At 43.6% G+C, this 25250-nt stretch overlaps 1 protein-coding gene across 1 annotated transcript in view; it reads right to left on the reverse strand.

Moving 5' to 3' along the window:
* The window catches only part of ROR1 (receptor tyrosine kinase like orphan receptor 1), a 348021-nt gene that overhangs the window by 85328 nt on the left and 237443 nt on the right, over positions 1-25250 (reverse strand). The window contains exons 3-4 of the mRNA XM_043999765.1: positions 14575-14862; positions 13547-13577 (exon numbers count right to left, since the gene is read on the reverse strand). Coding sequence (XP_043855700.1) covers positions 13547-13577; positions 14575-14862 — 319 coding nt within the window. The remainder of the gene's footprint in view (positions 1-13546; positions 13578-14574; positions 14863-25250) is intronic.

Consider the following 25250-nt stretch of genomic DNA (forward strand, 5'->3'; position numbering starts at 1 on the left):
GTCTCCTGAGAGAGGCAGCAAGTCTACTTAACTGCCATCTTCCCATCCATGATCAAGACCCAGGGGGTCCTAACCTGGTGGTTGCAAACTTTATTTTTGCTTAATTTCGCTAAACATATTTGAATACAATTAGCTTCCTTTGTAACCCTATTTGCACTTATTTAAAAATATTACTGCGAGAAGGGGTCCATAAAACAAAAAAGTCAAAGAACCCCGGCCTAGAGCTGAAAGGTCATCTATTCCAGCCCACTTCTTTTACAGAAAAAGAAACCGAGTCCCAGTGAGGTCATGTGACTTTTTCAAAGTCACACAAGGATCATAGGTTACCGTGAGTTGAAAAGAACTTACAGGCTATTGAGTTAAACCCTCTCCTTCTATAGATAATAAGCATAATTGGTATTTAGATGGTGTTTAGCAATTTGAAAAATTAGAAAAAACTATCAGGGCTAGGGAGGAATGGTGACTCAGGAAGGCAGCTGGCAGGCTGCATTTTTTAAAAAGTGTGTGCATGTATAGTGTGTATGTGTATATATATGTAGATGCATATGTAAACACACACATATGTGTGGATGGTTTTAGAGAGCCAAAGAGCACTGACTTCACCCACCCCCCAAACATGCTCTAACAAAGGACTGAGGGTCACTGAAGGCACTAAGGGATTAATGAACTCTGCAAGGCAGCCTCATGAAAGCTCTGCTGAAAGACACAGTAGCCTGGGGCAAAACCAGGTTCCCATAAGCCCCACTACTATCTCTCCTCCCCATCAGAGTGGCACCTCGAACTGAATTCCATTCAAGGTACTCAGATCTGGCTCCAATGCACCTTTCTGTTCTTACGTTATACTCTTCCTAGGCTGACAGGTGGTCCAATGGAGATCTGAATTCAAATTCGGCCTCATTTATTAGCTCTGTGACCCTGGACAGCTGTAAAAATGGGGATAGTAACAGAACAATAGATGACTATAGATAGGGGCACAGTCCTGAAAAGGTGTCAGGAGCAAGCTAAGGTCTCCCCAAAATGCCATTTTTAAAAGCTGTATTGGATGAAAAAGGAGGATGAAAGAAATGACGAGACCTTTGCTTGGAGTGGACGGACTGATGGAAACTGGCCATGGAGACAAGGAGGAGCTGCTCAGTTTTTGCCTTTGCATTAAGAGGGATGGAATAAAAGGGACCAGCAGAGAGGTGAAGTCAGGGGCTAATAAGGGAGCATCTCACAGCCATTGATGAAATCAATTAGCTTGGTCCAAATGAACTCCACCCTCAGGTACCAAAGGCTGGGTCCCTAGCAGAGGGTATTTGAAAGCTCATGGGCACGGGAGAGACACCACGAGCTTGGAAAAGGGCAAATATCATCCCAGTGTTCCAAAAAGGAAAGAGAAGAGTCTGCAAACTGTAGGTCAGAGAGCCTGACTTTGGCCCCTTGGAAGATTTTCGAGCAGAACATTAAAGAGATGCTCAACAATCATTTAGAAAAGGAAGCAATACTATGGAACCATCAGGAATGGGTTAGGCCAGATGAACCTCACTTCCCTAGTGATGGGGAATGAGATCTATGCAGGACAAATTGGAGGGAATCCACAGAAAAAAGCCATTAACACTAAGGGGCCTATTAAGTGTGCAATAGGATTATGTCTAAAAATATCCACACTTTATAATTTTTTGTTTTTTGCAGGCAACGGGGGTTAAGTGACTTGCCCACGGTCACACAGCTAGTAAGTGTCAAGTGTCTGAGGCCGGATTTGAACTCAGGTACTCCTGAATCCAGGGCCGGTGCTTAACCACTGCGCCATCTAGCTGCCCCCACACTTTAATTCAAAAATACTTTATTGTTAAAATGCTAACCATCGCCTGAGCCTTCAGCAAGTTGAAATTGTCACTGCTGGAGGGTCTTGCCCTGATATTGACGGCTGGTGACTGATCAGGGCAGTGGCTGCTGATGGCTGGGGTGGCTGAGGTCATTTCTTACCATAAAATGATAATGAAGTTTGCTATATAGACCAGCTCTTCCTTTCACTTGAACGTTAGAGGCCATTGTAAACTTATTAACTGGCCTAATTTCAACACTGTTGTGTCTCAGGTCAAAGGGAGGCCCAAAGAAGAGAGAAAAGAGAGGGGAATAGCTGGTCCGTGGAGAAGTCAATGCACACAGCATTTACCAATTATGTTCTCCATCCTATATGGGCTTGATTCACAACACCCCAAAACAACTGCAATAATATCACCATAACAGAAATAATAATAATGAGAAGTTTGAAATATTATGAGGGTTAGCAAAAGGTGACACAGAGCCACGATGTGAGCATGTGCTGTTGGGAAAATGGTAGGCATAGGCTTGCTTGAAACCAGGTTGGCACAGACTTTGAATTTGTGAAAAATGCCATATCTGCAAAGCACAATAAAATTCCCATTTTGCAGATGAGAAAACTGATGCTCACTGGTGGTCAGCAATTTGTCAAGGCCACACAGCCACATACATGTGTCAAAGGTGGAATTCAAACCCAGATTTTCCTGACTCAGGGTCCAGTACAACTATGTCATTCTAGATTCTTCTGGCTACATCAGTTCTCCTTGGCTTACCTTCTAAGGCAATAGCTCTGACTCTAGGCCTGGGTTCAGTAAGAACTTTGGGTCAAATTTTCAGGATGTAAACTTCAGGAGGACAGCAATCAGGCCTTCTCCTTTCAGAAACACAGAATCTCCAAGTTGGAAACCATATGGGCTAAGCTGTACTTAGACTCTGTAGCAGACCTAGCGAGTGGGCTTCTGCCCTTTGTTCCTTGAAGACCTCCAGGGAAGGGTAACCTACTTCCCCCAAGGAAGAGCCCTGCACTTTGGGATAACTCACACACTCACAGACCTTCCAAAGCTCAGTAGTAGACCTCAGACCATGGAGTCCAAGCTGTGTCTCTTCTACAATGACCCCAACAAAGGCCCAGCCAGGACTAAGGGTTGTCTTTTATCGAGATTCCATTTGTCCCTTGACATACCCAGTGTTCCTGGTTCTGTCATCTGTGGCCCAAGAGAACCAGGCAAGTCTGTCTGCAGGGCGATAGATCTTTTAAGTCCTGCAAGGCACTAATATGTCCCCCATCCCAGCCCCGTCTTTGTCAAATCTTCTCCTTGTTTTTTTGTTTGTTTGTTTGTTTTTTGCAGGGCAATGGGGGTTAAGTGACTTGCCCAGGGTCACACAGCTAGTAAGTGTCAAGTGTCTGAGACTGGATTTGAACTCAGGTACTCCTGAATCTAGGGCCAGTGCTTTATCCACTGTACCACCTAGCTGCCCCCTCCTTGGTTTTTTAACAAATCCTCATATGGAATGAGCGTGAGACCCTTTATCTTATTGGATGTTCTCCTTTGAACATTTCCCAGGCTATCTCCTCTGTCTTCTCCTGCTCTACCCTTTCTTCTCTCTCTCTCTGTGCACCTCTGTCTCTCTCTCCCCTTTTCTTCCTCCCTCCTATCTTTCTCTGTTTCACTCTGCATCTCCCTTTCTTCCTCCCTCCTTTCTGTCTCTGTCTCTGTATCTCTATCTCTCTCCCTTTCTTTTATTTCTGTCTCTGTCCCTCCTATCTCTGTCTCTCCCTCTCACCCCTTCTCTTCCTCCCTCCTATCTTTCTCGGTCTTGCTCTGCATGTCTCCCTCTCTTCCTCCCTCCTATCTCTCTTTATTATTATGTGTGCCACACACACTTAATAAACACTGTAAATACCCACTGGAATTCTCCTTGAAAGCTTTCAGCTCCCCATTTATAATGGGAGATTTGTTGAGTGTGAGAGGTGACCAGGGAGAGGAGAATTTGATTCTTCCAGCCTCAAGAAGGCTGGACCCAGCCCCAAGTGGGATTGGGAAACCTTCCTTATCTTATCTTTGCCCATTCCCTGTGTAGTCCTCCCCCTCCTCACAGCTGCTGGTTCTGAAGCTGCTGGGATCGGGCTCAGTGTGAGGGGGCTACGAATGGGCTGTTGCTCCCATCATCCAGCAGAGCCCTGGCTGCAGCCCCGTCTCCCCCACTCTGTCCCCAGAGCGCCAAGTGTTGAAAGTCATTCTTGAGTTTATCATGAATTGTAGAGGGGAAAAATACATCCTTTGGAGGGCTTAGTCAGACCCCCAATTACACTTCTTCACTTTCACTGGAACAGGGACATAGATAAGGCAGGGGTAGGGGTGGGGGAGTCACAAAGGCAAACTACTCTAGCTTTCAATAGAGCAAAGAGTGCCAAAGGCATATAGAGGATAGATTGCTGGTTCTGTTCAAGAGGAGGCAGTGTAGCCTGGTGGTCAGGGCATGAGCGGTACAGAAAAATCTGTGTCTGCCTCTGAGGCTATTATCACTTAATTGGCAAGAATAATTAGTGAAAATAGAAGGAACCTGGAGGCCCACTTCTTCCCCCTGGGGCCCCTACTTCCCCTAGGCTGGAGCCATCTCCCTGATGAGGCCTCATAATGTCCTTGGATTTTTCTTTTCTCTCAGAAAGGTAGAATCTCAGAGTCTCTCCAACCCTTGACTGAATTCAGTCAGTCAACAAACATTTATTAAGCCCTTGCTATGTGCAAGGTGCTGTGTTAAACAGTATAATTTAGCCTGGAAAGTCCATTTTAAGGCACATGGTACACAATTAGCCCTGGGGAATATTTATCTACTTCTTGCCCTGGGCATAAAAGAGGACCCATTATCTTTCCCTCCAAACCTATCCTTATTCTTAACAGTCTTCTATCTGTCACAAGGACCCCAGGTTCCCTGGAACCTTCCAAGTTCACAGCCCTGGAGTCCCCCTCAGTTCTTCACTTCCCCTCACCCAATAATTCTAATTACTTGTCATGAATCTGGCCGATTCTACTCCCACAACCTGTCCTGCCTCCCAGCCCTTCTCTCCATTAACATCATAATAACCCCCTACTTCAGGTCCTCACCACCTCTCAGCTGGATTGTGGCAATAGCTTCTTAGGGGGTCTCCCTGGCCCCAATCTTCCCCCTCTCCAATCCCTGCTCTATCTACATGGCTATCATTATGCTAGCCCTAAGGTACAGCTCTGATGGGCTGTCCCTGCTCTGAAACCTCTGGTGGCTCCCTAGTGCCTCTAGACCAAACAGTTCCATGGGGGTATTTATTTAAAGCCTTTTAGACCTTGTCTCCAGCCTGGCTTTCAAGAATAATCTGGGGGCAGCTAGGTGACGCAGTGGATAAAGCACCGGCCCTGGATTCAGGAGTACATGAGTTCAAATCCGGCCTCAGACACTTGACACTTACTAGCTGTGTGACCCTGGGCAAGTCACTTAACCCCCCATTGCCCCCCCCCAAAAAATCAAGACTAATCTGACTTTACACCCCTGACCTTTTCTTCAATAGACTCTTTGCTGCCCCCTGGTAATGACACTCAATTGCCCATCCATCTCAGTCTTTAGAACAGGCTAATTCCCCTGCCTTGATTGTTTCCTCTTGTCTTCTCTGTCTCTTCTTATCCCAGAGCACCAGACCTGAAGTCAGGAAGACCTGAGTTCCAATCTGGCCTTAGACACTTACTATCTGTATGACCCTGGGCAAGTCACTGAACCTCTGTTTGCCTTGGTTTCCTGAACTATAAAATGGGGGTTATTAAAGCACTTACTTCATAGGGTTCTTATGAGGATCAAATGAGATCATATTTATAATAGCAGAGTGCCTGGCCCCCAATTCCTTTTCCTCCAGGGAAATTGTTAACTCCCACCAGAGGGCCTTTTGTATCTCCCCAACCAGCAGTGTCTCTTCCTACAATCTATTCTATATGCGTATATATTTGTAAGCAGGTGTGCAGGCACGTATACACCTATACTTATATGTATATATCTACACATACATATATACACATGTAATATATGCATAATACACACATATATAATAATTCAATATCTACATCTACATGTCCATGTATTTATTCATTCATTTTTAACATACATTCATTTATTTAGCCATATATTTGTTTATTTATTTGTTTATATGTCTTTGAGTAGATGTTGGATGACCACAAACGGGGTAAGTTTTGAGGTGTGGATTGGAGGTCCTTTGAAAATCTGAGATTCAGTGAAACTGTCATTAGAAAAATCTGTTGAGTCTCCTCATAGATTGTTGAGATTCTTCAAGATTCAACTTAGATAATCTCCTTCTACAAAGTCTACTGTGATTTTCCCAGTGAGATGTGATCCCTTATTATCTGATTTTACAATGCCTGCCCCTCTTATGCAATTATTACGTAGTCTAGTTTGTGTTATAGTGATCTGTCAATGCCAATTAAATTTAATTCAGCCTTGGGCACTGAGCACCTATTGAGCTCTAAGCCTTGTGTTAAGGGCTGGGGGGAGCACCAGTTTTAGATAAGACAAGGTCCCTGCTTGCATGGAGATACAATCTTGCTCTTGCTGCACTGTCAACTCCAAGAGAGCACGAAGCACATCTCATTCATCTTTATTCCATAATGCCTCATACCTAGAAGGAGCATAGGAATGAATGAAGCAGGATAATTAGGTAGTGAATCAATAATAATAATAGGTCACCCATCATATTGCCAAAAAATGATTGATTTTTTTTTTTGGCCAGACCTATGATTTCATTGAGGTGGGGAACTCCTGGTGAGGAAATTCCCTTTCCTAATGCAACTTGGCAACTGTTTCTCAACTTTCAGTCTTTAGAGAGTTGTCTGGAGGACTGACAGTAAGTGAGTCACTCAGGGTCATTAAGTCATCGTGTGTTGGAAGGACAACTAAAGACCAGGTCTTTCCCAGTCTGAAACCAGCTGTCTTTCCACTGTCCCATACTTCTACCCATCAAGGATGATAAAATGTGGAAACAGTCAATGTTGGAGTGGGGATGGGAAGAAAAGCACAATGACATATTGTTGGTATAGCCAAAAAGAGATAAAAACCAAATTCCAAAATATTTATTTATTGCAGCTCTTTTCTGGTGGCAAAGAATTGGAAATTGAGGAGTTGTCCATCAACTGGGGAATGGCCGAACAAACTGTAATAGATTATAATGGAATACTATTGTGCTATAAGAAATGATGAGCAGAATGCTCTCAGAAAAAACCTGGGAAGACTTACATGAGTTGATGCAAAGTGAAATGTACTAAGTACAAAGTAACAGCCATATTGTAAGATGATCAGCTGTGAATGACTTAGCAATTCTCGGTGATGCAATGATCCAAGAGAACTCTGAAGGACTTGTGATGAAGAATGCTATCCATACTCAGGAAAAGAACTGGTGGTGTTTGAATACAGATTTGAAGCACATTTTTTTTCTTTTTAAATTTTTCTTGAGTTTTTTTGTTCTGTTTTCTTTTACAACATAACTAATATGGAAATGTTTTGCATGACTACATATGTATAACCTATATTGGATTGTTTGCCTTCTCAATGTGGGAGGGAGAGAATTTGGAACTCAAATGTTTTCAAAATTATTGTTAAAATTGGAGGACCTGAGTTCAAATCCGACCTCAGACACTTAACACTTACTAGCTGAGTGACTCCAATCACCTCACTAAATATATATATATTTTTTCACATGTAATTGGGGAAAAATAAAAGCCTAAGTGGAAAAAATAGGAAATTAACATACTGACAAACTTACAGTGCATAATTATAATGGGATATTATTGTTTTATAAGAAATAATGGATGAGGAATATAGAGAATATGGAAAGACATTTGAACTGATGCCGAGTGAAGCAAAGAGGAATAGTATACAAAATGACTAAAATAATGTAAATGATAAACACATGAAAAAGAAGCCAACTTGGGGTAATTGTAACGAACCAAGCACAGTATTTTATCCACTAAACCATACTGCCTCTATATAAAAACAAACAAAAAAATCGATGACTTGTTTTAATTCATAATAATAATAATGACCCATTTCTATAGCATTTTCCTCACAATTTTGTTGAGGGAGGTAGGAAAAGCATCAGAATCCATTTTACAAATGGAGAAACTGAGTCTGAGAAAGTTTCTTGCCTAAGGTCATAGTAGGTGGCAGAAATCTAATTTCTTATCTTATTTCTTATCTAGTCTCCTGCCAATGTTGCCTCTCAGGTCACAGCACAACTTAGAAATTCAAAGAAATCCCAGAGAGACTCTATAACATCACTTGCCTCCCTTCTCCCTTTCTGTCCACATACATGTTCACCCCCCACCTCCATCCCTGTGTAGATCCTCATTGCCTGAAGCCTGAACTTTTGCAGTAGCTGCTATGGGGAGGGGGGAAGGGGGAGAGTTGTCTACCTGCCTCAAATCTCTCCCCACTGTAGTCCATCCTCCATTCAGGTAAACAAAGTGATTTTCCTAAAGCACAGGTCTGATCATGTGACATCCTTACTCAATACACTCCAATGGCTCCCTATGGCCTCCAGGATCAAAAAAAAATAAATGCTGTTTGGCATTCCAAGCTCTTCACTACCTGATCAGCCTTGTTATCCCTCACATGCATAATGGCCAAATTGGCCTTTTTGGTTTTGCTCCCGGACAACACAGCATCCCACTTCCCAGTCTGCCATGGTTGGACTTTGCTCCTTCCTTAATGCCATCTTTTAGAACTCCTGCTTTTTCCTAAGCTCAGCCCAAGCTCCTCCACAGGTCTTTGGTGCTTCCCCCCATCCACTGGTGCCTTCCTGGCAAGAATGGCCTCCTATTTACGGTGTGTATGCTTGGCAGATGCTTCCCTTTCTACATGGGGTTTCCCTCAATGGAATGCTAAGTCACCCAGGGCAGGGATGCTTTCTGCTTTGTCTCCATCTCTAGCACTGTGTTTGGTCAATAACAAGTGATTAATCAATATTTGTGGCTAATAATAGCTAATATCTATACAGTGCTTTTAAGGTTTGCAAAGTGCTTTACAGATATTATTGTATTTGATCCTCCTAACAACCTTGGGAGACAGGTGCTATTATTATCCCCATTTTACAGATGAAGAGACTGAGGCAGAGAGAAGTCAAGTGACTTATCCAGGGTCACACAACCAAGAAGTTTCTGAGGATGGATTTGAGGCAGAAGTAATGGATGCTCCATCTTCTGTACTGTCTACATGTTGTTCAGTTGTTTTCAGTCATGCCTTACTCATTGTGACCCCTTTTGGGGTTTTCTTGACAAAGATACAGGAGTGGTTTGCCATTTCCTTCTCCAGCTCATTTTACACATTAGAAAGCTGAGGTAAACAGGGTTGAGTGACTTACCCAGTGTCACACAGCGAATAAGTATCTGAGGCCAGATATGAACTCAAGACGATGAGTCTTCCTGACTCCAGGCCAGGTGCTCTATTCACTGAACCACCCAGCTGCCTTCCACCTGCTTGTGCCATATTGATTAACTGACTGCTTGACTGAGACTGGCTCCATCAAAGAGCAACAAAAGCAGATGGGTAGGAGATGTCAGGGAATATGTTCACGAGGACTTCCAGGATAAGAAGAGTCTTTCTGACACCAACACTGTGCGCCATGGAAGGAGTCACCAGACCCTGGCCTGTGGCCAAGTCTGGGAGCTTATGGACTTTATACTTAACCACAGAAATCCAACCTAGGATGCAAATTCTCAGCAGCAATTGAAACCGGGATTAACAGGAACAAATATTGTACCCGAGCGGGTGGGAAGGCGCTTTAAACATGAATAATTTTTTTAAAAAAAGTTTTAATCTTTGTTTAAATGAAAACTTCAAAAGGATTTCACTTATCAACCAATCCTGTGAGCAGTTCAAAAAGGCAATTAGCTCTAAGGAACAGGAAGCAGGGTGCTCAAACTCCTGACCTGCCTTAAGACCAATCAGCATATTCTCCCCATGCCGAGAAATGCAATTAGTGTGGGGTGACTAGAAAGCCCCTTCCACTGTTACAATTAACTGCCTGATGAAGTATCAGAAAGGTTTGGCCAAGGGCCAATGTTTATTTTTTACTCCTTGCATGTTTTATTAATGGAATTCCACTGGGCCCCCAGGAACATACAGAATGGTATTAAAATATCCCACATTGGAATCCAATGGCCTCAATCAGGAAATGGAGCGGGTGCAACAAGGCCTGATTCAGGGCTGGGGTGGCCCCTAGAAGCCCCTAAACATGAAGTCCATCCTCCCCGAGAAGGCTGTGCCCCAGCAGGCACATATATTTGGGATGGAATGGGGCTCCACGGTTTCCAGTGAATTCTGTTAAGGATATCAGCAAAGGACTTGAAAGTCAGGACAATGTGAGTTGGATGCATTCCCTCCTCAGACACAAGCTAGATGGGGCCCCTGATACACCGAAGGCATTTCCAATGAGTAGAAACCAGAAAGATGAGTTTAACATGTTATAATGAAGGTTACACCCAGATGACATTGGAGACCAGTATATATATACACACACTGGTGGGGCAATGAGGGTTAAGTGACTTGCCCAGGGTCACACAGCTGGTAAGTGTCATGTGTCTGAGGCCAGATTTGAACTCAGGTCCTCCTGAATCCAGGCCCAGTGCTTTATCCGCTGTGCCACCTAGCTGCCCCCTCTATACTCTTTTTTTTTTTTTTTTGCTGGGCAATTGGGGTTAAGTGACTTGCCCAGGGTCATACAACTAGTATGTGTCAAGTGTATGAATCTGAATTTGAACTCAGGTCCTCCTGAATCCAGGGCCAGTGCTCTATCCACTGTACCACCTAGCTGCCCCTATACTCTTTTTTAAAAGAATATTTTACTTTTCCCCCTATTACATATAGAGAAAATTTTTCATATTCATTTAAAATTTTTTTGATTTCTAGCCCCTCTATACTTTTTTTTTGCAGGGCACTGAGGGTTAAGTGACTTGCCCAGGGTCACACAGCTAGTAAGTGTCAAGTGTTTGAGGCTGGATTTGAACTCAGGTCCTCCTGAATCCAGGGGCTGTGCTTTATCTACTGCACCACCTAGCTACCCCATTCCTCTATACTCTTAAGAATTATTGAGAACTTCCCCCAAAAGTATTTGTTATTTGGGTTATATCTATCAATATTTACCTTATTCAAAACAGAAATGTCTTGGTGTTATTATGAAAATAGTTTTAACCTTGTGGGTGCCCTAAAAGAGTCTTGGGGACACTAGCTTCAAGGAAAATACAGTTATCCCTTCCACATCATTACTTTCTCCAGTGTAGTTTTGATATATCATGGGTCGGCATAAGAAATTAAATGGGAATTTTGGGGGAGTTTTGCAGAAGCTGCAGACAACACAGAAGAAGTTTAGAAACTCAGAAACACATAAAATATATGTGAAGTATGGAATAATATCAACATATTTTATCTTTTAATACCATAAATATATATGATTTCTTTTTTAATGTTAAAATAAGTAAAAATTTAAAGTTTGTGAAAAGAATGTGAAAGCCAGCAATGACACACAAAGGCCAGAAACACAGAGATATCACACTGACCTAAGTATAGCCTATGACCAAATACTTAACCCAAATTTTACATTAAGGTACTATAAACACTCCATAAAAGAAAAAGAAAGAATTCAGACTTTTCTAACACCAAAGGAGGGCAAAAAATTTTTACACAGATTTTCTAGATTGTGGGGGAGCCATGCCCCTAACCCCCAAGATGTGGAAGGGATAACTGTAAATCCCTGCTAGAGTCTTTCATTTTTGACCCTGGTTTGCCTGCAATTGAGAATCTGATTATCAGGACTATTGCCATTATTCTGGGACAAAAGCCAGTATGTACCATTCTATAAGCTGTTGTTGTTTGTCCTTCATTCTAGAAGAAGACCATGACATTGGGAGGTGATGTCCTGACTTGCAATGAATTGGATTTAAGTGATGGAGGGCTGAGCAAGGCCACCAAGCTCATTCTTTCCTCCAGAGCCATCTGGGTCCAGTGGCAAGATAGACATTAGGATGACTAGAGATAGCTCCCAATGTTTGAGGCGAGGAGGGTGAAGTGACTTACCCAGGGTCACACAGCTAGTGTCTGAGGCTGGGTTTGAACTCAGGTCCTCCTGACTCCAAGGTCAGTGCTCTATCCACCGTGCCACCTAACCGCCCTATAAGACCCTGACACAGAATGGCTCATCATTGCATAGAAGGAGAGGTCAGCATTTCTGTGGGCAAGACTCAATCTTGCATAGGAGATATATTCAAAACAAAGATCACAGCAAGCCCTTAATGGCCACACTGGGGAGCCTTCAGAGTTTCCCCAGACTGTAGTCAGTAACAAAGAGCAGGGGACCGGGTGGTAGAGTTTTCCAACCACCCTGCCCAGCCCATCATGGGGTCACACCCTCCTGCCTGAAAGCAGCTGAGCCCTCATGAATCCCCACAGAGGTCTGGCCCTCCATGCTGCTCATCTACGACCTTGCTTTGGGGTTATTTGTAGACTTGGCCTGTGCATGAGATAGAGCGGGTAATTCAAGTCAGAGCCACTCTTCCAAGGAAAACTAACCATTGGCCAGCCCTATCATTCTTCTCTTCCTTTTTAGATCAATGATCTAGGCACTGGTTTGGGGAATGTGGCTCTTATCTCTTCTGTTCCCAGGATAGCCTCACTCCCTAGTGGAAGCCTTGTGGTCTCCTTGTGCCTGAGAAGGAACAGAAAGGATTCGGGAGCAGGGCAAAAGCCGGTCAAGTTACCCAGGCCAGTAGGTGGTGAAGGCACAAAACCCTAAACTAATCTGGGCCCGCAGCCTGTCTGAGAACCACCTGTGCCCACCAGTAGAAGGCCATGCTGGGGTAGAATCGGTGACCTCCCAGCTGTTCTCATATACAAGCCAACACTCAGGCCAGAGTAAATGAAAGGCAAGACCATGAACAATGAAGCCTGAGATTAAGAAGCTGGGTCTCCTGAGAGGTAACCATCTGCACGCATGCCAGAGAAAACAATGGATGAACTGAAGAGACTGGGCTGGAGAGAAACGAGGGATTCCCTCAGGGCCATTCCCAGTCCAGACAAGACTTTCCTGTTAGGGTTTTCTTCATTTCTGCATCTGCCCCCTCCTCTTCCTCCTCCTCCTCTTCCTCCTAACACACATTTATATAGAATTTTAGGTTTGCAAAGCACTTTACACGTGCGATCGATCCTCCTAACAAACATTTTGTAGAGGGAACCAATTGGAAAGGGGATGATGAGACTGGTATAAATGCTATAGGGCACTATGACTCTGCCACAGAGGAGGGTGACAAAAGCAGACCACTGAAAACCATACAGAACAATGTTCACACAACAGAGGGGCCGCTCTTAGTTCAGTGTGGGGACTTCCCAGTCTTCCAGCACCTCATCCCAGCTCACTATCCATCTCTCCTCAAGGTCACAACTTTTTTCTGGGATTGTCTGGGGCTTTGCGAATTCAGATGCCACATCACCAAGACCCTCCAGACAAAGAGAGACACCATCTATTCACAGTGGTGGCTTCTCATCAGGGCAGGAGGCAGATGCAGGAGACAGAAACACATCTGGCTGAGACATGAGCTCCCAGATCTAGAAGGAAGGCGCACACGCCTTTGTCCTTGAACCCTAGACAGTAAGCCCCAGGCAGGAATGATACACATACTCAAGAAGATAATCTAATGAAAAATAATGAACTACTTACGAAGATCCAGGGCTTGCTGTGGGCGGAGGACCTGGAAATAAAGACAAAAAGAAAAAAGAAATGAAATATTTTAGCTTTAGTCAGCCAAGGACGCCCAATGGGGAGGCATGATCAATCCATTAAAGATCAAAGCCAGTAATTGCCCTTGAGTCCTATTCATTGGCCCAAGATTTATGGCTACTTCCAGTCCCTGATCCAAAGCCCCAGGAGGGGAGAATGTTGATTCCAGAACTACAGCTCAGGAAATGCCAACACATGAGGCATTAAAGTGGGAATCATCCCAACGGGCAAGGGTGGCCCCTTAGGAATACTGAGTGATGACTTGAGACCCTAGGCACCTATTCCACTCAAATCTTAATAACAGGCCTCCACCAAGTTTAAAGTCAACCCACCCAATATCATGACTATTGAAATATATCACCATTATTGATCAATACCTCCTGATTACATTTTTGTCATTTGGTGGGTGGAGGAGAACTCCCATTATGCTTTTAATGATAATAATAACAATAGCTAGTATTTATATAGCATTTTACAGTGTGCTAGGCACCACGTTCCCATTCTAGGAAAGGATATGCCAATCAAGTGCCTTATGATTCCAATCATCATCCCTGTGAATTCCCTGACCTAAACACCCTTCTTTGGCCACTATTCCCTTATAGGTATTATCTTCCAAATGTAAGGTCCTTGATGACAGAAGCTGTAAACATTTCTGGATCCGTATCCCCAGAGTTTAGCACAGTGCCTGGAGCATAGTCGGTGCTTAATAAATGTTTATTGATTTATTGATCTTCAGTTGCTAATCCCACTCTACAAAATAATCTTGTATCTATTTTATATATATTTCTGTAGGTGCAGGCTGTCTTCTCTAACAAGTTTGTGTTCCTGTTGGTGGCAAGAACTATTTTACTCTTGACTGTGTACTCCTGAAATACAAAGTACCCAGTATCCAGTAGGTAATTAATAAATGCCTGTTGATTGATTAGAGTTGGGTATTGAAGAAACAGATGCAAAAGATGACATCTTACCAAACTTGACAAAAAGGACTCCAGTGGTGGACACAACCTTTTTTCCGTTGCTTGCAACACACTGGAAGTAACCAGTGTCGGTAGTATCCAGATTCCGTATCCGCAACCGAGAACCATAGTTGGTAGCTCGAAAGGAAATCCTCCGGGGCTCTTGGACCACAGGGGCATCGTTTTTGAACCAACGGATGGTTGGGGGAGGGTTTCCAGAGACTTTGCAGTGCAATTCAGCAGTCTGGCCCAGAGATGTGGTGATGTTGTTCATTGGCTCATCCAGGGTCAAGAAGGAATCTGTGAAGATAATTCAGAGAGACAAAACAAGATAGTGAGGAGGGCACATTGGTGAATATACTGGGAAACAAGAGAACTCTAAAGCCCAATCTCATGCTTGAAGAAATTCTCCCATCATTTTCAGTGGGTGGGAGTAATAATTCTGCAAGAATGTCACTGCTCTGCTCAAAGAGTTTAAGTGGACTACCTGAAAGTTACAATTAAAAAAACCAATCTTGATACAATATTAATAGGAAATTATTAACGAAAATTTCCCTTAAGTTCTAGAAAAAGAAGGTAAAGTAGAAATTTAAAAAATCCACCATTCACCACCTGAAAGAGATTCCAGGAGGAAAACTTGCAGGAATTTCAGAGCCAAGTCCAGGTTAAGCAGAAAATATGATAAGCAACAAGAAAAAAATTTAAATAAATTGAATAATAAAAATAAATGTAATTAATAATTTAATAATTAATTGATTTAATAAATAGATTTAAGGACTTTCCCCTTTTCCTTCCTCCTTCCTTCCTCCCTCCCCCTCTTTCCTTCCTTTCCTCTCTCCCTCTTTTCTTCCCTCCCTCCTTTCCTTCCACCTTCCTTCCATCCTCCTTCCTTCCTTTCCTCCCTCCCTCCCCCTCCCCCCTCCTTTTCTCCCTTCCTCCCTTCTTGGTACTTAGTCTCTCAGGACACTAAGTTCAGAGCTCTATGGCCCAACCTCTCTGAGTCCCTTCAGTTTCAACGCCTTCTATGAGCTAAGATGGCTCTAGGGATGGAAGGGCAGCTGTGGAGTCAGGCAAACCTGGCTTTAGTTCCTACCTCTCCCACATAGCCAGGTTACTTTGTGGTAGTAGCTTAGATTCTCAGTGTGCCTGGAAACTTTCTAAGATGCAAAGTTCCAGAGCCGTTGCTCATCTGTATTGTTGGAGAGGATTTCCACCTCTGGAATTCCATCTTCCAATGTCCCATGGGTCAGGGGCCATTCAGTAAGTGAACAGACCTCTGGATTTCCAATCTGAAGATCCAGATTCAAATCCTAGCTCTGCTCTTTACCACCTGTGTGACCTGTAACAAGACCTGGGAAACCCACTTCTGATCTGGAGCACCTCATTGTACAGAAAAAAAAATCCCTTCTCAGTTTGAACTGTGTTCTGTAGTACTTCTCTTCTATCACAGTGGCAAACAACTTTGGAGTGCCCTCTGTATGCCTCACTATTTTATTCCTTACCTAATGATCATTATCAGAGGGCTGTTGAACTAAGTGATTTGTATTGTTATATCTTTTAATGAATATTGATTGATTTTTGATTCCTGTATAGGATATAACTTGCCTATGAGGTGGCAATTTGTTTTACTGAGTCAAATGTCTTTTGTAATAAAAAAGCAATAAGCACACACACACACACACACACACACAACATCTAGTGAACCTTAATGTCTCTCCATATAAAACAAAGGGGTCTTGGAGTAGGAAACCACTTGTGTTCTACCCAACTCTGAATCAGTGACTGGGAGTCCAGCAAAAGGGCTCCCATTGTGAATGATCTTCCAGAACCTGTTAACCACTTTATGAAAACACACACAATTTGGCAAGAACAAGGTGATCATCATAGAATGTAAGGTCCTTGAGGGCAGGGATCATTTGATTTGGGTCTATAGGCTGCCTGACCCACTATGTCAAGATTCTCTCCTAAGATAAGTGCTTTAAGTGCCAAGAGCTACAGAGGACACGTAGAGACAGCTCTGTCATTTTCCCCACTCTCCTGTCCCTCACTGGTTATTGTGGCATGCGAGGTGTGGTCACCAGTGCTTGTTTTTTGTGTTGTTTAAAATCTAAATTGCGGGTCCTAATCTCCACCCCCCCAGTTGTTTTTTTTTTGGGGGGGTGGGGGGAAGCTGGCTAAAATCACTGATAAATTCAGCAAGAGTTTAGGATTTTAAAGATTTATTAAAAATATTATAAGTTAGTGAAGAGAGAGAGATTAAGAACAGATTCCTCATAGCATGGAAATCCTAGCTTAGATCTAATTTGGTATAGCCAGAGAGAAAGAAACCAATTTCCTTTCCTAGCAGCCCACGTGAAATCTCTCACCACCAAGCCGGTGTCCGAACGACTAAAAGGGGCCCTCCTGTTCTTCATCTTGTGGCTTACTTGCTCTGAACTGTCCCTATCTCCCCAGAGCCTGTGCCAGGGTGCAGTACACCCTAAGCCCTATCATTTTACGAGTCCCTGACCTTGGAGATGAGCCAGGCCAACCCTTCATTTTGTAGAGGAGGAAAGTAAGATTCCCGGGTTAAAAGGCTTGGCCCAAGTCATGAGGAGAGCCCTGGGAATGACTTCAGGAGCCTCTTCAATGGCTGTGGAAACCCAAGAGCATGTTGAGGTCACAAAGCATTGCAGAATAAATTCAGGAGGCACCAGCTTTACAGAAAGAACAAATGAAATTTAAACGGGATCTTTGTGACTCATGGAAAGGCACAACCCCCCACCCCCAGGGAGGGCAGCTCATGGGGGGAGAAGTGGTTTTGATTTTTCATCTGATAAGAAAGAAGGGCCTGATTTGTTTGCAGCCTGTGTCTGCTCCCTGGGGAGAGATGACAAGCCCCTGCCCGGGCTCTGGGTGGATGGAGCTGGCCCATGGACAAGGCACTCCCCTTTGCTTTAATATACAGATACCAGGGAGCTGAGGCAAACCCACACCTCAGTGAGAAGCCACTTTATGACATCCCTGAGAAGAGCTCCAGGGATGGAGGGCTTATTCCATGCCCAGGCAGCCCAGACCGCTGGCAGAAAAACTGATTGCTAGGAAAGTTTCGTTCTCTGGAACTGAAGAGCGCTTTGCAAATATCTCATGTGATCCTCACAAAAATCTTGTGAGATTGGCTGCTGTTATTATCCCTACTTTACGGATGTGGAAACTGAAAAAGAAAACCAGAAGTGAAGTGACTTGTCCACAACAACAATAATAATATTAATAATAGCTAATTGCTTATTAATATTTATACAGCATGTGTCAGGCACTGTTTTAAGTACTTATCAAATATCACCTCATTTCTTCCTCACAACCTTGAGAAGGTAGGTGCTCTTATTATCCTCATTTTACAAATGAGGAAACTGAGGCAAAGAGAGGAGAAATTACTTGCCCAGGGTCACAATGCAGGTAGACATCTGAGACTGTGTTTAAATTTAGATCTTCCCAACTTGAGGTCCAGCACTCTATCCTTAGTGTTCCCTAGCTGCCTCCCCACGACTCCCCCTCCTCACTCCAGATTTGACCCTCTGGGACTAAGCAGAAGTCTATTTCCATCTTCTTGTTTTCTTAGGTACTTTGTGACCCTGGGCAAATTGTTTGACCGCTGCTGGCTCGTTCTCCTTATCAGTAAGGTGAGAAGGCTGGGTTTGGTGACCGGAACTCAATTTCTGAGCTTATGACCCTATTCCTTCACATTTTTCATGTGGCTCTTGGATCCAGAGCTAGAAAATAGCTCAGAAGCCAAGCAGTCCAAACCCCTGATTTTACAGATAAGTAGACTGAGGCTCAGCATCTTATCATCATCACCATCATCTTCTTCTTCTTCTTCTTCTTCACCTTCTCCTCCTCCTCCTCCTCCTTCTGTATATTGTGCTCAATATCTACTAGGCAATTAATCAATGGTAGCAGAATGCCCAGAGGTTCATCAAATACATCCCAGGTAAATAGACAGCTGATTTATTCATGAAACCAATTCATGCAGACATGCTATTTTATGAGAACATACATAGTTGTCAGAGAGCTAGCCTTTGATCCAGGAAGACCTGTGTTCAAGCCCCACCTATGGCACAAACTGACTTTTTAATCCTGGACAATTCACTTAACCTCTTGAGGCTGTACTCAACTCTCTAAGACTCCCAAGACTCTGTCCTGCTTTGGTCTTCTGCCCTTCAACAAATTCTCATGTGGCATAGACTCAAGGTCTTCACTATAGTGGTTGCTTTTCTCTGAAGGTTCTCCAGTTTATTAATAGCCCAGTTTAATGAAGTAGGCACAAGACTACAGATAGGGTATGAGTAGGGGTTCTCTTTCCTTTATTCCTAGATACTATGCTTGCCTCTTTTTAAACAACCCAAGCTAGTTCTTCCTTCCTTCCTTCCTTCCTTCCTTCCTTCCTTCCTTCCTTCCTTCCTTCCTTCCTTCCTTCCTTCCTTCCTTCCTTCCTTCCTTCCTTCCTTCCTTCCTTCCTTCCTTCCTTCCCTTTCTTTCCCTTCCTTCCTCTTTCTTTCTCTATCAATTTATTTATCCATTCATTTATTCATTTAGGTTGTCACATAACATTGCTAACATTGTTAAAAACTGAAAAGGAGGCAGTTCAGTGGTATAGTACATAATGAGCAGGCTTAGAAGTCAGCAAGACCTGGGTTCAAATCCCACCTCACACACTTACTAACTGGGTGACTTTATCCAAGTCACTTAATTGCTCTTCTTGGACTCAGTTTTCTTATTTGTAAAATGGAGATAATAAACAGCACCTACCTCCTGTAAGGGTCAAATAAGCTACCATGTAAAAGTACTTTGCAAACCATAAAGTAGTAAATAAATGCATGCTGCTGCTATTCTAACACATATGGAGCTTACAGCCTGCTAAGGTTCCTGAAGCCAATGGGCCAGGGATAGCATCGCTGTCCTTCGCACAGGGTGGACCACATCTGGAACTTATGGTTCAGTGTAGGAGCCATAATTTAGGAGGGATAATCTGCCCATAGAATACATAAGGGACCATGTGAATTTATGAACATGTAACTCTGGAGACACTGTAGATTACGGAGCATTTTGATAGCATTTTTCACGTACAAATTCCTCCCAACATTCATGACTTAATTTCCAAAGAGTTCCCCCTTCCACTCCTCTGCGAGGTGGGGGAGGGGGGCAACAATGATTCCTCTTTTAACAAGCATAGAAACTGAAATATGAAAGACGTAAAGGTTAACACCTTTCCCACTGCCTCCCTCTGCCTGATCCTACCAAGCTGATGACCCAATGAGGAGCCGCCCCCAGTTAGAACTCAGGGCTCTGACTCAGGTATCTAAGGAGGCACATGCCAAGATCTTGGCCTCCGGACATGATGGATCCTGTTAAGAAGAGGTGGTGGCCTACACTGTGAAATAAAATGCTCGGCTCAGTAGAAATGAGCCCTGCCAGATGTACTTAGGTCATCCCAATTGACTCGGGGGGAACATTCTGTTCACACCATCAACCTGAAGTCGCTTTCTGCCCCTTCACCATAAATACTTCTGACTCACTATCTCAGGAAATATTTTTATCTTAATGAAGTCAATGCCGAGCATAATCTAAGTCAGCTTGTACATTCCTGAGCTGGGGCCATGAGCTGCGTTCAATAAAAATCAGGCTAATGGCATGGGACTTCTGAATAACCACAGGGCGCGATCTGACACAAGGGCTTTAATCCCTCGCCTGCAGAAATGGGCAAAAGCCATCAGGCTGCCCACTCGCTCCGTAGTACTTGGCAGACTCCTTCCTAGGATGAGGAGATCCCAGAATCAATATCAATCTTCTTGGAATCATGCATGGCATCTACACTGGATGGAATCTTGGAGGGCTAGTGGATCAGAGAGGGCATCTTTCTTTTGGCTTTGGTGGGACTGGGAATGGCCTCGAGGGGTCTTTCCAGAATCTGAGATGCTGAGGTTTGCATCTCAGTAACTCCAACAAATAACACCAAGATAGGATTTCCAGAACTGTGGAGTCTCCTGCTTTGGGATGCTAAGGTGCATTTGGTTATAATATTTTAATGATGTGAACAAGGCATAAGTCTACAGCAGTGGGCAGGGTGTCCCCATCCTCCCTCCTTAGCTTTGCCTGGCGGATTCCTACCCATCCTGATCCTATCTTCCCCCTTGGGAGTCACATAGGACTTTGTTTCTACCTCTCCAATGTGCTCATCACCTCCTCTTGGGTATCAAAATTATTCTGGCTTATCTATTTTTCCCTATCACACCGTGACTTCTTTGAGGGCAGACCTACATCATCTCATTCCAATGGCCTAGCACATCTTTCTGCACATACTAGACATTTCATAATTGTTTGTTTTCTTTGCATTTGTGATGTTGGTTGAGGCAACTCTCTCTGAAGGTACCTGTATGTGAAAATGGACCATATGGTTTTAGAAAACTTCACACATTGAAACATATCTGTGGGGCAGCTAGGTGGCGCATTGGATAAAGCACCGGCCCTGGAGTCAGGAGTACCTGAGTTCAAATACAGCCTCAGACACTTAACATTTACTAGCTGTGTGACCCTGGGCAAGTCACTTAAACCCAATTGCCTCACTAAAAAAAAAAAAACAACATATCTAATGTTAGTGCTGGACAAAAGTCAGAGGCCACCTAATCCTCTTCCTTCATTTTTTTTTTTTTAGTGAGGCAATTGGGGTTAAGTGACTTGCCCAAGGTCACACAGCTAGTAAGTGTTAAGTGTCTGAGGCTGGATTTGAACTCAGGTACTCCTGACTCCAGGGCCAGTGCTCTATCCACTGTGCCACCTAGCTGCCCTTCCTTCATTTCTGAAGAAGAGAAAAGGTGTATTCCAAAAAAGGGAAGCTATTCACCCCAAAAAGCCCTGGTAGAAAACTCCAGAGTCTGTCTCCTGCATCCTACTGCTTTTTCTATGCCACAAATCTCCAGTAATCTATCAATATCTAGCATTCATTAAAGGCTTACTATATGCCAGGCACCATGCTAGGCACAGCACAATGGGCCACTGCCCTCAATAAGCTTACATGCTATTAGGGGAGACAATATATACCCAAACAACCATATACTAGATACATACAGAGTGGATGGAAGGAAATCTTAGAGGGGAAGGCACTAGCTGCCAGGGAATGGCCTTTGGGAATGGCCTTTGACTTGAGTATTGCAGGAAGACAGGGACTATAAGAGTCAGAGATGAGAAGGGAGAACATTCTCAGCTTGGGGAAACAGTCAATGCAAAGATCTAGAGATGGGAGATTTCGCATCATGTGTAAGGAATAGCGAACAGAACAGTGGGAGGGTCAGCACTTTGAAGAACTTGAATATGTGACAAGGCTGAACTTCCAGGTCTCTCATCCTAGGTCATGTTCTTTTCCAAGCCACTTCATATTCAAAATCATGAAACCATTGTTCTCCCAGGCTTAGCCCGCCATCACTATTGCTTTATCCTAGCAAAGGTGGCCATGACTTTTATGTTTATTATTATTTTTATGGCCGAATTATAAAGCCTCAGAGAAATGCTGACAGACTCTTAATGCTGGAGCAGGCAGAGGGGGTGCCCTATAATGAACTTCTAAATAACTGGAGATAGTATCTGGAAAGCCAAGCCTGAAATACATTTCTGCTCCTGGCTCAACGCCAAAACAAACCAAACACATCATCAGTCATCTCTGGGATTGCAATAGCATGAACGGGAGACGGACGCCGCGTCATATTTAAAAATTGCATGTCCTTAATAGCAAAAACTTTGGCTGCATAGCATTAGGGAATGGGAATGGTCATACCCTGTGATGCTGGGTTGAGAGACCATGCAAAGAAGGAGAAGAAGATGGTGATGATGATGGCAGGACAGCATCCCGTGCCTTCGAAGGAGAAATCTGGGTATTTTCACTCTGTTAAGCAGTTGACTGTCTGAGTCAACATAAATCCTCCAAAATTTCATGACACTAAGTGGAATCCCAGGTGGCTTCCAAAATAAAAGCCTGTCATCCTAGCCAAGGAACTTTTATCTCTCCTGGGACCACACAGTTGGTGACGCCATCTTGCTTTCTCTAAAGTTACATCTCGATAGCAAAGTTTGGGTTCTGTTCACTTTTCTAACTAGATTCTCTGCTGGAGGTTAGGGTTATGGGGTTGGGAAGAGTGGGGAGAGTAAAGGGTTGACATACCAGAATTTGGGGGTTTCCCCCAAGAAAGTAAGCTCTGGTGCATGACCCTTCCACTCCTTGGTGAATTTTTGATTCTGCCAGATTTGATTTTTAAAAATAATTGCCAAGAGCTTTTTATTGTATGCATTTTAAGGAATCTTAAACTCATAAAATGTCAGAGCTGGAGGGACCCCAAGACATAGAATGTTAGCACATGGAATGTTAGAACATAGAACATAAAAATGTTAAACCTGGAAAGAATGTTAGAATTTATAATGTGAGAACCAGAAGGACCCCTAGGAGACAAAATGTTAGGGATAGAAGGCACCTCAGTACTTAAAATATCAGAGCTGGAAAGGATCTTGGAAGAGAAATAATTTGTGGTAAGAGGAATGTTACAATAGAATGTTAGAGTTGGGAGGGATCAAAGAACAGAAAATGTTAGAACAAAGAACCTAGAACATAAAATATTAGAAAAGACCTTGGAACCAGAAGGAACCTTATCTTGTAGAATCTTAGAACTAGAAGGAACCACTGTAGGGCCACTCCTCCAAGTGGGTACTTGGTCTTACAGGTCGGGGTCGCCAGAGGGCGGCTGACTATTTTTCCCATCAGGATTCTAGAGATAACCTCTCAGGGAATGGGTTTCTAATACTGGTGCTCATAAGCCCCAATCTGTGTGTTTCCCACTGATTATCATACAGTTGCTTTAATTAGCTTTTTTTAAAGTGGGGCAATGGGGGTTAAGTGACTTGCCCAAGGTCACACAGCTAGTAAGTGTCAAGTGCCTGAGGCTGGATTTGAACTCAGATACTCCTGAATCCAGGGCCAGTGCTTTATCCACTGTGCCACCTAGCTGCCCCTTAATTAGCTTTTAGAAAAGGGTATCTGTAACGGTGATACAGTAAATATGATTGGTTGCAAAACATTTCCCCCAAACTCTAGGTATGCTATTCCCCTGAATATACCAAGTCCTTGGGCAGAGCAAATTTAAAGCATAAAGACAGATAGTGAGGAAATGTGTAGGGAAGGTGTATGGCAATGGCTGCCTCTCAAGTTCTGACCCTGGGAATCTTTCCCTCTCTTCTTAGAGTCCTCACAGAGTTTCCCTGAGTATAGCTCTGGGGATTGATACCTTTCTAGAGTCCATAATTGGCACTTCTCTCTGCCAACAGGAGTCTCACACCCTTCAGCTGTTACCATTCTTAGGCAACTGTCTTTCCATACCTGTCCGAAAGAACTTCCTTGGCTGTCAATCATTACTACCCCAGGAGTCACTGCCAGCTGCTGGTGGGACCTCTTATGGCTCTCTCGAATGCATAAGGTTGAACTCCTATTCCACTAGACTGGCCTGGTGCTAGAATTCATGACTCTGAACCGGCTATACAAATGGGTCCAGGATTGTGTCTGATTATTTCAGTCAAACACAAGATATTTCCTAGGTAGCATACTGTGTCTTTACACAGTGAACAAAGCCCTTAATTCCTCTGAAAGTGATCAGGGACTTGTTCACAACTAGGTGTGATTCATTTGAACTGTCCAGGCCTTCTGGGATTGCCTTAACTGGGTTGGAAGCCCCTGCCCCTTCCACTTAGAATATAGAATCTGAGAGCCCGAGGGGTCTGTCTATTCCAGTGCCCTTGTTAAAGGGAGGAGAAAATCAGGCTCATGATGATCCTGGGAAATGGACTTGTTTCTCTTTGGGCTTCTTCACCCAGAACACCATTTGTGATTTGACAAGCACAACTGGACCTCAGATTCCTCAAAAATTACCTCTTCTGAATAAAGAAAACCACTGCGGGCCCTTGGAAGGATGACTTGCATTACCCCCTCCTTCCTGTGGCATTAATGATGCTGCTTATGATCATACGTGCCATTTATGGATCATCTTGGGCTTTATAAAACCCCCCAAATATATTATCTCAGAGCCTGGCCAATCTGGATCCATTTCCTTGATTGTTGGACACCAGCACTGCTCTAGGCAGCAGAACCCCTCCCATCCCCAGAAAAGAAAAAAAACCCTTCTCCTAAAGCACATAACCACTCTTATCCAATTGGGGGACCTACCTAGTGGTGCTTCTCTGGCTCCAGCTCACTGATCCATTCTACTATCCCAAACCCAACTCTCTACCAATCAAGAAGCCAGCTGACTGCCTGGGACCAGGCTTTGGAGCAGTCTGGTCACAGTTGTACTTAATGGTCCCAGAGCATTCACAGTGAAGACGGGGCTCCCATGACATACCCAGACTCACACCTGGGTTATAATGACGGGCCCTTCTGTGCCAGGACCAGATGAAATTCCTCATTGATGAGCCTACTTCACTTCTCTTTCATAAAAGTCATTATATTTCATGGTAAATCAATTACCATAGCTTCACCTCTTGGTAGTCAGACACTGCCCTCCTCTCTGAAAGCACAACATGCACTGAACCTCTTTGAATATGACAGAGTCCACACGATGTCATTGTAGCATCTACAGTTAGTGCTGGAAGGCAGCTTACAACAGAATTTTGAGCTGGAA

This window comes from Dromiciops gliroides, chromosome 4 (genome assembly GCF_019393635.1).
Source record: "Dromiciops gliroides isolate mDroGli1 chromosome 4, mDroGli1.pri, whole genome shotgun sequence".
NCBI lineage: Eukaryota > Metazoa > Chordata > Mammalia > Microbiotheria > Microbiotheriidae > Dromiciops > Dromiciops gliroides.